The 13,646-nt window shown below is 54.1% G+C and overlaps 1 protein-coding gene across 1 annotated transcript in view; it reads left to right on the forward strand.

Annotated features, from left to right (window-relative positions):
- LOC111148104 (atonal bHLH transcription factor 8) overlaps positions 1–11,412 on the forward strand; it is a 30,827-nt gene extending 19,415 nt beyond the window's left edge. The window contains exon 3 of the mRNA XM_022504509.1: positions 9,783–11,412. Within this exon, the coding sequence (XP_022360217.1) occupies positions 9,783–9,788 (6 nt within the window). The 3' untranslated portion in view covers positions 9,789–11,412. The remainder of the gene's footprint in view (positions 1–9,782) is intronic.
- The last annotated feature ends 2,234 nt before the right edge of the window (positions 11,413–13,646 follow it).

Raw genomic sequence — 13,646 nt, forward strand, 5'->3', positions numbered from 1 at the left:
GATACCGGACTGGGCTGCCCACCGAGGACTTGGTTCCATTGCACAGACAGGGGATACCCTGTTTGTCCCTCTTCTGGTGTGTGTGTGTGCACGCGTACATGTGCAAGTGTGCATACATGCATGTGCACGCACGCGCACATGCACGGACATGCACACATGCACACAGGTGTCCTGGTGCATCTGTAGGCACCGTCTCTCAGGGTCGCATGGGGACCTCCCACCTGGTGGGAGGCCCGCATTGCGTCCCCATTCAGGGGGATAGCAGGTGAGGCTGAGAACCACCCGCCTGCTGCTGCTGCGCGACCACCACGCTCCCCTGCCCCCACATCCCCGCCACCACGTGCACAGCCTGTGGCTGGGCGGCCGGTGGGGTTATTCGCAAAAGGTTGACCCACTTTGGCCCACCCACACCCTCTGCAGAGACATAGAGTGATTCTTACTTGTTCTGTGTCTAGTTCCATAAGCAGAAGATGATGAAGGAAGCATCGGGGCCCCGCACATTTACAAGGAACAACATACTTCAGAGTGTTTACTATGTACCAGGCGTTGTTCTGGGTGCCTGGTCACTTTGGAGAACAAAACAAAGGCCCCACCCCTTGGAGTGCAGAGCTGTGGACACAAAGGCCACACATAAAAGCTCATAGGAGAGCCCCAGGGGGGCCTTCTCCAGAGCCCACTGCCCTTCATCTGTGTCCACTTCTTACAAGCTTGATTCCCTGGAGTCTCAGATCGGAGCAGCTGAACAGAAATAACCAATTCAAGTGGGAGGCCAGCTCCTGGAGCAGGTGCAGGGACGGCGCCTGGAGTCACAGCCGGTGGCCTGATGGTGTGGGAAGAAACAGAAAAGCAGAAAGAACAATGCCAGAAACTCTGGAGAGCCAAGAGGCTTGTGCCATGTCGCGCCTGTGGGGGAGGGGGCCCCAGAAGCCTCAAGGACCTGGGGAGGCTCCTGTAGCCTGATGTTTCTGGGCTTGACCTTGGGTTGTCAAGAGGAAGCTAAAGTACATCCAGTAACGTCTGACTGAGAATGCAGGGAAATGCATCAGTTATTGGGAAGGGACCTGTCCAAGTTGTTTGGCACAGAAAATGCGAGGCTTCCTTTCCCTAAGGAAATCTGCTCCTGGGGAAAGGCCAGTTCTAGGATGTCAGCTCGGGGAGGGCAGGGCTCCTGGTCTGTGCTCACTGCTGGATCTCCAGTGCCTCAGAGGGAGCAGGCATGGTCTGAACACGCAGGAGAGAGTTGCTGAATGAGTGGGGGAAATGAAGCAGAGGGAAAGGAAGCAGAGAGAAAGGAAAGGTTTCCAGTTGTTGCCCACAGCATCGGACAGGTGGCTCCTCTGTGCCCAGTACTGAGTGGGACCCTGGCAGTCTGAGGTGGAGACACGGTCCTGCCTCGGGAAGCTAGCAGGCCAATAGCAGGGAGCCACAGACACACACCCGTGTGCCCTGACGTGGGGCTGCCCAGTGCCCAGCGCTTTGCCTTGCCACCATTGTGTTCCTGAATCTTCCCTACAACCTCGGGTAGTAGATCACTGTTACTACCATTTTAAAGGTGAAGAAACAGAGGCACAGAGAGATGAAGTAACTTGCTCAAAGTCACACAGCTGGTAGAATGGGGGAAATCAGGATTCAAACAGAGGCTGTGGGAGGCACTCCTGCTGCAGGGCTGTGTTGCTTGTGAGTAGGTGTGCGTGTGCACATGCGTGTGGGCAAAACACTCGATTCTCTTCCGGTCTTGGGCTGTCCCTGGCGCAGCTGGAAGTTACTTTTGGGTCGTCGATGATGGATTGGGGGGGCAGTGGGTAAGGAGCCCTGATCAGAGATACCACCCTGCCTTGGCCTGGATCCCACGGTGCCTCCAGGATCTAGCTGTGAGGGGCCCAGGGACGGTGAGAAAGGGTAGGGGAGGTGTTTTTCCCACCTTAAAACTGCATTTGCATAGTGTTTGTAGAAGTCATTTGATTTCGGAGTGTGGTCCAGGGACCTTATGACCACCCATTATTTCCCGCACTGGTCCTGGGGATCTCCTGGAGACGCATTGCGGTCTTTGCAAAGGCTTGCTGGCCAGCACTTGGGCGAGACTTGGCTTGTCTGCTCGGTGCCCAGTCACCCCAGCCGTCTGCCAGCTGTGGTAAGGACTGCCGAGGAGGGTACTGAGAATGCAGAGGCGTGGCAGCGGGGAGATCCCCAGCTGGGGAAGAAGCAGGCCTGACAGGGATCTGTCGACACGGCGGTTAGGTGTGAGTGTATGTGTGCAGTGTGTGTGGGAGTGGGGGGTGAGGGTCACGGGTCAGGGCCCACCGGGAAGTTGCCAGAGAGCAGGGCCATCCTCACCGGGCTGGGCCACCTGTCTACCCAGCTGTCTTCTCCCCTCTAGTCTGAGTGCCTCCTCTGGTTGTGGGGGCAAGGTCATGGGCTCCTTGGGCTCCTGGGGTCTGGAAGGGCAGTGTGCAGCCAAGTAGAATTGGCTGGACAGAGTCGCAGAATGGGAAGCAGATGGGAAGCTGCAGCAGCTGGGCCTCAGGCCATCTCTCGGGCCAGCTCGACCCTCACAGTGCCCTGTGCTTTGGGCCGGGTGGGGTGGGGGCCAAGAAAGATAGATAGGCTGACGGACGGGGAGAGATAAACAAAGGAGAGGCCAAGAGAGAGTTGGCACAGAGACACACAGGCGAAACGTAGAGAGAGAAACCGAGAGACTGGCAGCTAGAGAGAGTGGCCTGGAGCCCAAGAAGGCGTCAGCATGGCGGGGGCTGTGGGTCTCGCTGGCGTCCTTTGCAGGCTTAGTGGGGTCCTCATGGGCTCTGGCCCTGGCTCTGGGAGTGCCAGGCCTCCCAGTTCCAGCCACCTTTAGGCTCAAGGGACAAAGACTGAGATTTTCTTAAAACCCAGGAAGGTGGCAGCTAGGGGGATGGCTTGGGGACTTGCCAATCCCGCTTGCCAGCAAAGAAGCTGAGCTCCCCAGAGGTCAAGGGGTCTGTCTGCCTTGCTGCCCTGCATCGTAGCGGGGTGACCTGGGGAAGCCAGAAAACTGTGCCAGACTCGATTTCCTCATCTGCAAAATGGGAGCAGCAACGGCCGACTCCCTGGGAGGGTGTAAAACAGCACACGCAAAGGAGTGGAGTGTGGCACCTGGCACGAGGCCACCCTCGGTAAACAGATAGCAGCCTAGCAGGACAGGGGTGCTGAGGACAACATGACCTCTTCCTTCCCTCAGGAGCTCGTGCTGGGGGTGCTTGGGATGAGTGAGGGGATAATGGCCATCATACCACCAATAATTCGTGGCACAGAGGGATGTAGGGGTCCATATGAGGTGCGTTGGGAACACAGAGGAGAAGCACAACTTTCTCAGCCTGCAGTGGAGGTGGGATGTGGCGGGTTAAGAGACTGGACTCCAGTTAGCTCTGATTATCCCGGATTGGGGAGACAGCAGGGACCCGGCCAGGAAACCCCGCCCTCACTGGAGCTTATGGTCCAGGCGGTAAGCCGTTAGGACAGTGTGGGGTACGCGGACAGCGCCCTCTCAGAGCTTGCCTGCACACCTGGGGCCTGACTGCGCCTCTCACAGCTTAGCCCAGGACAGGCCCCAGGGCTGCCAGCTCTCATCTTGGCATTGTCTGATGCGGTCGGTCATTCTTGCTTACTGGTAGGAAAGTGCTTCTGTATGTCATGGGCTGACTCAGGTTTGAACGGATCCACTGGCCTCAGGAAATGAGAGGCTTAGATTGCCAGACCCACCCGTGCTCCCAGCCTGGGGGGCTGAGGCGTGCCGGACAGGGCAGCCCCTTAGCTGCGTGGACAGCTGTCTGCGCACTGCAGCCTGGAGCCCCTGGTAATCTCAGCCGCTCCTCTGGCGAGTAGCCAACATGACAGCAACCGGGCACCTGACAGCACAGACCAGCCCCAGTGAATTTCAGCCTCACTCTGGAGTCACGGTATCAGCTGCCCCCGAGCTGGGACTCTGACCCCATGCCTGTCACATGGCTGGCACCCAGATGGGACCCAGTGTATCTTTGCTGAGTGAATGAATTCTCCCAATCCACGGTCCCCAGGAGGATTCTCCTGGCTCACCAGGGCCTCTGGCCCTAACTTTGCAACTCTTAGATGGCTGGGACCTCAGAGGGCCCTCCCAGCCCGGACACAGTGGGATCCTTGATTCACACCATGTTCCCGCCCTCAGAAAATAGCAGCCAACTCCAACTGCTCATAAATTTCCTGCCTGTCACCCCTGGCGCCCAGGCCAGGCGGGGTGGGAGGCGCTGGGGTGGGCTGGTCCATACCTGCTTCCAGTTCCCTGGGAAGTTGGGAGGCCAGAAGCCCGGGCCTGTACTTGTGCCCAGAATAACCTCCGCAGCGCCTGGCCCACGGAGAAGATGGGAAAACACATGCGCCAGAGGCAGAGGCGGACAGGCCGGAGCGTTAGAACACAAACCCCAGCTTCCCGTGCAGTTGGCACAGTCCGCTTCCACTTCCATAAAATTCTATGTCGGTGTCAGAGGATATGTAAATAATAAACATTAAAAAAAAAAATAAGCCAGTGAATAAATAAATACCCAAGCAAATACCCCAAAAATACTCTATAGCTGTGTCTAAGCCTGAGAAAAGTAAAGGAACAGTAGTCACCCCATGTTCCCAGTGGGGAGATTGAGGTGACTGAAATTTTTCCTTCTGTTCACTCTTCTGTATTTTTTTCTAACCTTTCTATAATTAACATTATATAACTACCTACGTAATTTTTAAAAACTGCTTGACTGAGATGACGTCAGTTCACCCACTGGAAGTGTACAGCTGAGTGGTTTCTAGTATTTTCACTGTTATGTGCAGTCATCACCGCAGTGTGTTTTAGAACTTTCTTCTCAGGGGAGGAAGACAACCCCTATCCTTTAGTTCTCCCTTCCTACCCCACTGTCCTCCCTGCCCCCCCGGGGGCTGCTAGTCTGTGGGTTTCCCTGCTCTGGACACTTCATGTGAATGGAATCCTAGAACACGTGGCCTTTAGTGACTGGCTTCTTCCACTTAGCACACAGCTTTCCAGGTCCATCCATGTTCTGGCATGTGTTAGTACCTCCATCCTTGTTCTGGCCGAATAATATTCCCTTGTGTGGATACACCACATTTTGGTTACCCATTCATGAGGTGATGGGCATGCCTTGCATAATTTTAAGAAATTGTGTATTTTTTTTTTTAAATCCATCAAAAACAAGGTCAAGATGACAGTTGGTTCAATGTGACTATTTCTGATTACCTGAGACTTTTCAGACTGTGATGCCTTTTTTATTTTATTTTATTTTATTTTTTAAAGATTTTATTTATTTATTTGACAGATCACAAGTAGGCAGAGAGGCAGGCAGAGAGAGAGGAGGAAGCAGGCTTCCTGCTGAGCAGAGAGCCCAATGCAGGGCTCCATCCCAGGACCCTGGGATCATGACCTGAGCCGAAGGCAGAAGCCTTAACCCACTGAGCCACCCAGGCGCCCCAAGTGATGCCTTTTCTAAGTTTTCAAACACCATCAAAGGAAGGACCCAGCTTTTTGCAGGGAGGTGAGCCAGCACTTTCCCATGCCTGCATGGTGTCCGAGGCCCTGCTGGGGGCACGGCTCCATTGTCTCATTGATTCTCCGCAACTGGCCTGGGAGGCAGGTACTATTACTGTGTTCACTTTAAAGATGGGGAAACTGAGGCATGGAGAGATTAAACCCACCTGCCCAGGGTCCCGCGGTCTGCTGACTCTGGGGCCACAGTGGACCCCAGTGTTCTGCATTTAGAACCAAACACAAGCCCCCTTCCCAGCCCACATGTTAGTTACTGAGAAGTGAAAGCTAAAATAATACCTAATAGTGCGGGGGTTGAAAATGCATCTCTCTGTGTACTCCCTGCTTATCTTCCATAGTTTTGTTTTAAAACAACATTTGAAATCTGACTGTTGTTTTTAGGAGAAACAAACAAACAAACAAAGCTGTCAGGATTTCCATTCCATTGGATCCTTTTCTGCATCTGGAAGGCTATCTCCAAACTGCTAAAATATTAAAAAAGGATAATTCTAAAATAGTAAAAAATGGTTAAGGAGGTAGAGTGGACTGAAAATGAATATGCAGATCATAAACTGAAAATGAATTTAAAAGGCAAAACCTTAGAAGGCAGATAGAGGGACGCCTAGGTGGCTCAGTGGGTCAAGCGTCTGACTTCGGCTCAGGTCATAATCTCAGGGTCCTGGGATCAAGCCCCACATCGGGCTCTCTGCTCAGCAGGGAGCCTGCTTTTCCCTCTCCCTCTGCTGCTCCCCCTGTTTGTGCTCTCTCGCTCTCTCTGTCAAATAAATAAAATCTTTAAAAAAAAAAAAAAAGGCAGAGTCATTTTTTAAAAAGGCCCCTAAAATGGTAAAATTGTGCTGTTGTACACAGAAGTGATCGAGAGAGGAAGCCAGTCCTCGTAAAGCCAGAGACAAACTTGGTAAGCGAAGGAGGTATCATTAGAAATAAAAAAATAATAAAAAAATGGGAATTGAACAAAAGTGAAAAAGGTGCAGCGTTGCTCCAGGATTCACAACAATTACCCGAAGTTTCCCTGAAGCACAGGCATATTTACAAAAATGCTAAGTTACATTTGAAACAGGAAACATATTCCGTGGTATATAAAAGCTATAGTAAATAAAATGCCCGTGACTGGAAATATTTATTTCCTGGTTCAACAAATATTTATTGAGGTGCTCCTGTGTGTCTAGACTGTTCTAGGCTCTGGGGCTACATCAGCAAACAAAACAGACGGTGTCCCTGTCCTCATGGAGCTGATGTTCTGACCACAAATGAATGGACAGATCAAAAGACGATTTCAAATTTGATGAACTCAACCACTTTACCACACTGACCAAATCCCCTCCTTCACACTCAGCATGGCAGACCCACAGAAAGAGACCTGAGAGGCCATCTTGTCTAGTCATGATCAAAGTTTATTTTCACATCAGACCCTGTTTAAAGGACATCTTCTATGGTAAGGGGCTAGGGTTTAGGGGGTCCTTCGGGCAGTGAGCCAAGAGCCTTTCCCAGTTGTACCCAGAGCCTTGGCCCAGAGGAAACACCCCCCATAAAAAGCCAGAGCTGGATGGGAGTCAAGAGGTCCTCTCAAGCTGTGTTTCTCACATGGGGTGACACAGGATGTTGCCCCTGGTTCCATGAGAAGGTGTCTGTGGTATGGTTGTCACAATGGGGAATATTTGCCAGCCCTCTCCTCTGTATTTACAATTACCTGCCTGTAATTAAAACATACACACACACACACACACACACACACACACACAGACACACACACACCCTGTCCCTTCTGAAGGGGCATCCATGGGTTTGTCTCCTATCCCTCAAGCATAGCTGGTCTCTGGAAGAACTCTGAGGCTGGACCAACCTGCAGCCCCCACTGGACATTGGGGTTGGGATGCTGAGGTAGGAAAGAAGCAGATACTTGAAGTCCAGGGAAGGGCCACAGATCACCTCAAAGTGCAGTTGTGATCACAGGATCAAATGAATTCAGCAGATAGTGGATAAATAAAGCCAGGCAAATTTCTTTACTGCAAGACTTTTCAGAGCCTTTAATATGCTAATATATGTAGTGACTTTCCAAGATGAGGCCTAGGTTTGTGGTGTTTCCCAGACTCGTGGGATATACCTCACCCGTCTAGTATTCTACAAAGGACCCTTTGCGGGAAAGCACATGCCTATGTCTATGTACTTGTACTTGCTGTATAAGTGAAGGAATTAAAGCACAGAGAGGGATGGTAAGTTCCCCAAGGTCACAAAGCTGTTTAATCTCAGAGGAGGTGCTGACACCGAAGACCTCCTTGTATTCTTCCCACCGTGCCCCATTTGCCATAAGACTTCCTTGGATGGTTGGTGCGTATGCTGGGATTCCTGCGCAGAGGTGGGTGGTGGGAACCCAGGTCCAGCGTAGACACCAGGGAAAGGGTGGAATGGAGTCCTGAAGGTCAGGCTTTGGCGGGAGGAAACTGCTCCATTGCTCTTGGTTGCCCTTGGGCAGTGGTCATGGCTTCCGCAGGGTCCGAGAGCCAACAGAGGGCCTGGGACAGGGTCCCGGCGCCTTGATGGAGTGGCCAGTAAGACAGCTTGGGCGGCTGGCCGGGCCAGCTTTCTGTGCCTTTCCCCAGACCACAGGCAGCCTGGCCCGAAAGGGCCCGCCCAGGCAGTCAGCGCCCGGCTGATGCGGGCTGTAAATCACCCCTGGACCACAGACCCCGTGCCATCCCCATGGGTTTCCTTCCCGCCTCTTAATCCTCCTCCTCAGACATGCGGTAACAGAAAGCAGATTCCTGCCGGGGCCAGCGCTGGACGTGGGTGCACGCAGCAGTGCTCCCTCCTCCCTTCTCCCCCTGCCTTTCTCCTGCCTGGCCTCTGCTAGCTGGGCGACCCCTCCCCTTGGACCCCCTGCCTCCAACCCTGCCCCCGCCTCGCCCCTGGGCCATGGGCCAAGCCCAGCGCCCCAGGCCTGCAAGGCTCCCCGAGGCTCCCCAGAGCCTGCGGTTGGCAGCCCCCCAGCTCCGTGGTTTGGCTGCGACCTGGCTCCCCAGGCCTGCAGTTCAGCCGGAGCAGCTTCTCTGTGCCCGAGTAAACACCATGGGTCCGGATTCAGATCCTGCTGTGGCCAGTTTCCTGCGCCACCTCTGAGAGGGGGACACAAGCAAGGCCCCTGGCGGGGTGGAGGGGCCCCACAGATGTTTTACTTCAAAAACAAGCGTCTTAGCTGTGTTGTCTGGGATGGTTGCATGAGTCCTGCTATCGTAGGAACAGGCCGTGCCAGGGTAAGGCACCCCTGTTTTCCTGACCTGTTCTGGGAGGACGTGTCCTGATGGACCCACCCCCACCGCTCTGACCTCCCCCAAAAACTAAAGTCCCAGTGGTCCCTGTGACCTTTCTCCATCTCCTGCCCCTTCCTGATAGCAAGTCACACCCTGTGGTCCCCGTTCTCAGGAGCAAGAGCAAGGCCAGTGGCCAGAGGGAAGGTTCCAGCGGTCAGCACGGTGACGACCTTACAGATGATCTAACCTAGTGGTTTCCAAACTGTGCTCCTTAGCACCGTGGGTTCTCAGAACTGTCCCAGGCCTCACACTGGAGGGAATGTACCCTGCAACCCTCTCTCCCTGTGTCCCCCCTACCCGGCTGCTGCAGATACACCAGACCAGGTCTCTTGTGTTCTGGGTTAGGCCTCCACAGTTCAGACCACATTTCTATGGCTTGAAAGCAAGCTTGGCAATTACTGAGCTGGTCCAGTGGTGTCATTTTCTAGATGAGGACACTGAGGCCCAGAGAAGTTAAGTGACCTCTCTCAGGTTCCCCCAGCAGGCAGGTCGATGGGCCACACCTCTAGCTGGCCCGGTGACTCAGGAACAGTGCTCTTGTCTGAACAGTGGAGGGAAGAGGAGCTGTGGACGGCCATCCCCATGGGGTGTGAGCTGGAGGGTTGTGCACTCAACACAGGTATCTCCGAGCTCCCTCGAGCCCCTGCAGCCTTTGCCCATTTCCCCAAACCGACAAAATCAGCAAATGGCTCTAAAATGCAGTGTGGGCTGTGGGGGCAGCGGGCCCTGGGTTCAGATGCTGGGTGCGTCCCTTACGGAGCCCGTCAAGATGCAGTCGCTTGCCGGGGCCACAGGAGTCCCTCCTGGGGCAGCAAGGAGTAAATGAGAGGAGGGGCTGACGGTGCCAGACCCTGCGACCAGTTGGCCTTTAAGAAACAGGAGTCAGCAGAGTAGGGTTTCTTCTGACTGTTGGTTGTTTCTTTCAGGAGTGACTGGTCCCAGGCTAGACCAAGGATGCTGCTGTGCGCCTTCTTTCTGGTCAAGCCTGAGGAGAAGGTGAGCTCTCCAAATCCAGCCTTGTCTTCTTCTCCAAGATACCACCAGATGCTCAGACCACTGCCTCTCAGGGTGGGGCAGGGGCACACCTGCCTCCCTCTCACCCTCCTGTCCCCCCTCGGCCACTCTGGTGACTCCGCACTTTGCCCTCTGCCTGGTGGGGAGGGGGAGAGCAAAGCCTCCCCCTTGCCCAGGGCTGCAGTAATTCATTGCCAAAGATTCCACAGAGACACTGAACAAATTGTGAGAACACCCCTCAATGAGAAGCCGCACCATTGCTCTATGACTTGTGCTCCTCCTCTTGCCAAAGCCATCCCAAGCCAAAGACGAGTCAGCAATGATCCCACTGGAAACTCATGGAAGGGATGGATGTTTGGTGACCATTGGAAGGGCTCCACCCTCTGACCTGGAACTCTCTTTCTACACTGGGCCCTGAGCCGGCTGGGTACAAGATAAACTTTCTGGGGGTGGTGAGAGAGGGCTGGGGGCACTTGCATGGAGTGGGATATGAGATCCTGGCCCTCTTCTCGCCCTTGCACTGGCTGCTTAGGCCTCTGACCCTGATTCTCAGTGTTCCCTGGGTCTAGGCTCCTTGGGCCCTGAGCATCAAGGCAAAGGAGAAAGGGAGGAAAGAAGCAATATTGACCACCCTGTATTCCACCCCAGGGACTTGCCCCACCAAGGTCACCTAAAGTGTCTCTGTTGGCCAGCCAGCCACGCCTTGCCTGTAGCTCTCACTCCTGGCTGGGAAAACAAGATGGTGCCCTGCACGAAGGCCAGTAGTCTGTTCCCGGTTATGCAGTGGGGAGGGGGGTGCAGAGGGGAAGAAGGGACCAGGGGAACGGGCCAGTAATTTGGGGAGGGAGGAAGTCATGTTCAAAGCCAAGGCCTGTTCTTCCTTGTGCTCAAAAGGCCAAAGCTGTTCACATCTGTGCTCAACCATCTGCTTCAAATTGAAGTAAAAGCCCCAACATGTAAAGAAAACACTTGCTCGTGTTGAATGGACTCTGTGGGCGACCAGGACTGTGGCTGGTCAGTTGAGGGGCAGTTGTGGGGGAGGGGAGAGGCTGGTCTCGGCCTAGAGGTTGAGAACCCTTCAGGAGGTGGGCAGTGTGTGAGTGTGTATGTCTGTGTGTGTCAGGGGGTAGGGGGCCCGCACCATGACCTCAGCCTGGACTAGTGACCAGGACGCCTGGTCAGAAATGTGGGGACCTCTTTCCACCTCAGACCTCACTCACTTCGTTCAGCCCCAGGACACCTTCTCTTGTCTGTTCCTCAGGCTCCTGGGCCGGGGCTGGAGTGTCTGCAGGCCCAGTGAGCTGACCGGAGCCTCCCTCCCTTGCACAAGTGTTTCCCATGCACAGCCCTTGGGCAAGAACCAGATTGTTGAGCTGTTCTGGATCTGGGACAGAAGCAGGGGACCCAGATGTTCATAGTGCTCCTCAAAGCAAAGGTGCCCTGGAAGCCAGATAGACAGAGTGGGCTTGGGATGGGGGTGACAAGGGGATGGTTCAGAAAAGGGGCACCTGGATGGCTCCGTTGGTGAAACAGCCGGCTCTTGATTTCGGCTCAGGTCATGATCCCAGGACCCTGGCATCGAGTCCCGAGCTGGGAGTCCGTTTGAGGCTTCTCTCTCTCTCTCTCCCTCTCCCCCTGCCCTTCCCCCTGCTCATACACTCTCTCTCTCTAAATAAATTTAAATACATCTCTAAATAAAGAAAGAGAGAGAGAGAGGTTGGTCACCTAGGACTCCAGGCACAGGTCACAACCCCACTCTCTTTTCTCTCTGAATTTCTGAGTAATGCTTGTGGCACTTCCTAAAGAAACAGGAAGTGTGGACCAATCAGCATCAAACCTGTTGACATAAGAGGACCCTTTCTGTTATTAAAATGTAGGGAGGTACCCCCATCCTGCTGCCAGGGGACCAGAGCCGTTGCCTTCCCACCGAGAGAAACCCATGGCCTCCACTCCCCACCCCCTCTTGTTCCTGGCCTTCATTACATACTTCTATTGCATTCTGAAGCTGTCACCAGCTGCGTATCAGACATGGAGCTAGGTGTCGGCAATAGACAGATGGCTCTCGCATAGCACTGTTCTTCACAGAGGTCATGGTTCTGTATAGACAAGCAAATAATTATGACGCAGTCAGATATCTAAGATGGTGTTGGGAACTTCAGGAAAGGAGAAACCAGCTCTCCCTGGGCAGGTGTCAGGAAAAGCTTTCCTCCAAAAGGGCCTTGGGAGTTGGGTCTTGAAGGATGAATAGAAGTTTTCTGTGCAGAGGAATGGGAGAAGGGTTTTCTACGCATAGGAATACTTAGCCCTGGCAGGACATTGGAATCACCTCAGGAGATGATTAAATATTGATATGAAGTATTTATGCCCAAGTCCCATCTCCAGAAATTATAATGTGTTGGTCTGGAGTGCTCCCGGGGCACTGGGATTTTTAAAAATTCCCTACGTGATTCCAGTGTGCCAGCAAGGTGGAGAACTACTGGTTTAAAGCGGGCTTGGGTCTCAGACCTAAAAGCAGTTTATGGGGATGCAGGCTGGGCCGAAAATGCAGATGGATGGATGTGCGTGTGCGTGTAGCTCTTTGTGCACACGCACACACACGTGTGTGGGGAATGATTAAAAGTCCATGCTTTTCTTTCTTCTTCCAGCTTCCCCACCAGCACAGCAGCTTGTGCGTTTTTGCACGCACCCACACAAACATACACTCCTCCTCGTGTTCCCATGCACATCCGTGTACACACTTGCATGTGTTCCCCGGGAAGGGAAATCCGTTTAAGATAGGTTCGGATCTCCTTGACAGTCTTTTAGATGGTTTTACGTAAGCAACCATGCAAAAAGACCCTCGCCCACGTAAAAACGATGAAGAGCCACCCTCTTCATGTGTCTGGGTCCAACTGAGGGTTTTGGTCCCGGAGCCCCTGCCAGCCTGTTTGTGACGCAACCTCCTGCTTTGTTGTTTGCTCTGAGTCCCAGCCCCACAGCCCTGTGACGGCTCATCAGTCACCAGCCACGGGGAACCCAGGGCACCTGCATGAGAGAGCACGCACACATCTGCGCATGTACCTCTGTGTGTGTCCCCTGCAGTACGCATGCTTCCTGCTATCCGCAGGACAAAAACCCAGACAGCCGCTCCAGGATTTGGGGCTTCTGGCTCCACCAAGCTTCACATGATGCTTCAAAAACTCTGTGCACGGAGGCTGCACTGCTTCCTGGTTCCAGCCTCATACTATCCCAAAAGTAAGGCTTAAGTTCTGGGGAGGGTGGTCCGCAAGTCCCCGGGCCCCTCTCTGGGCTCACAGCTTGGCCAGGGCCCCAAGTGGACTCTGTCTCACTGCTCCGTACTCCCTTGGGTCCCTATGCCCCCCCACCACTCTGGCCTGAGACCTCCTCCTACCCTCCCTCCACCACCCCAAGTCCTCCAACTCCCTGGACTGTCCTTTTACCTTTACCCCACCTTCACCCCTTTCCCCTTTCTCATCGTCCAGTGAAGAGGAGGGGTAGGTCCCAGGGGTGGGGAACTGGGTGGCTGTGTGCGGGGACTGTGCTGGGAGCTGGAGGGACAGACAGAACCCCTTCCTGCCCACAATCCCCAGCGGAGGCCAGCGCTGTGTTAGGGTCAGCCATGGGAGGAGGCCCCCTGGGGGCTGGAGCAGGTACTGCACTTGCCTCCCTCTTGCCATGCTGTTTCCTGAGCGACAAAGTCATCGCCAGTGTCCAGGGGCAGAGCAAGACCTGGACATCTTTAAGTGTTTCCTCGAAAGGGTTTTGTACAGCCCTTC

The sequence above is a fragment of the Enhydra lutris genome, unplaced genomic scaffold, assembly GCF_002288905.1.
Source record: "Enhydra lutris kenyoni isolate GAN:26980312 unplaced genomic scaffold, ASM228890v2 scaffoldscaffold18, whole genome shotgun sequence".
Taxonomy (NCBI): domain Eukaryota; kingdom Metazoa; phylum Chordata; class Mammalia; order Carnivora; family Mustelidae; genus Enhydra; species Enhydra lutris.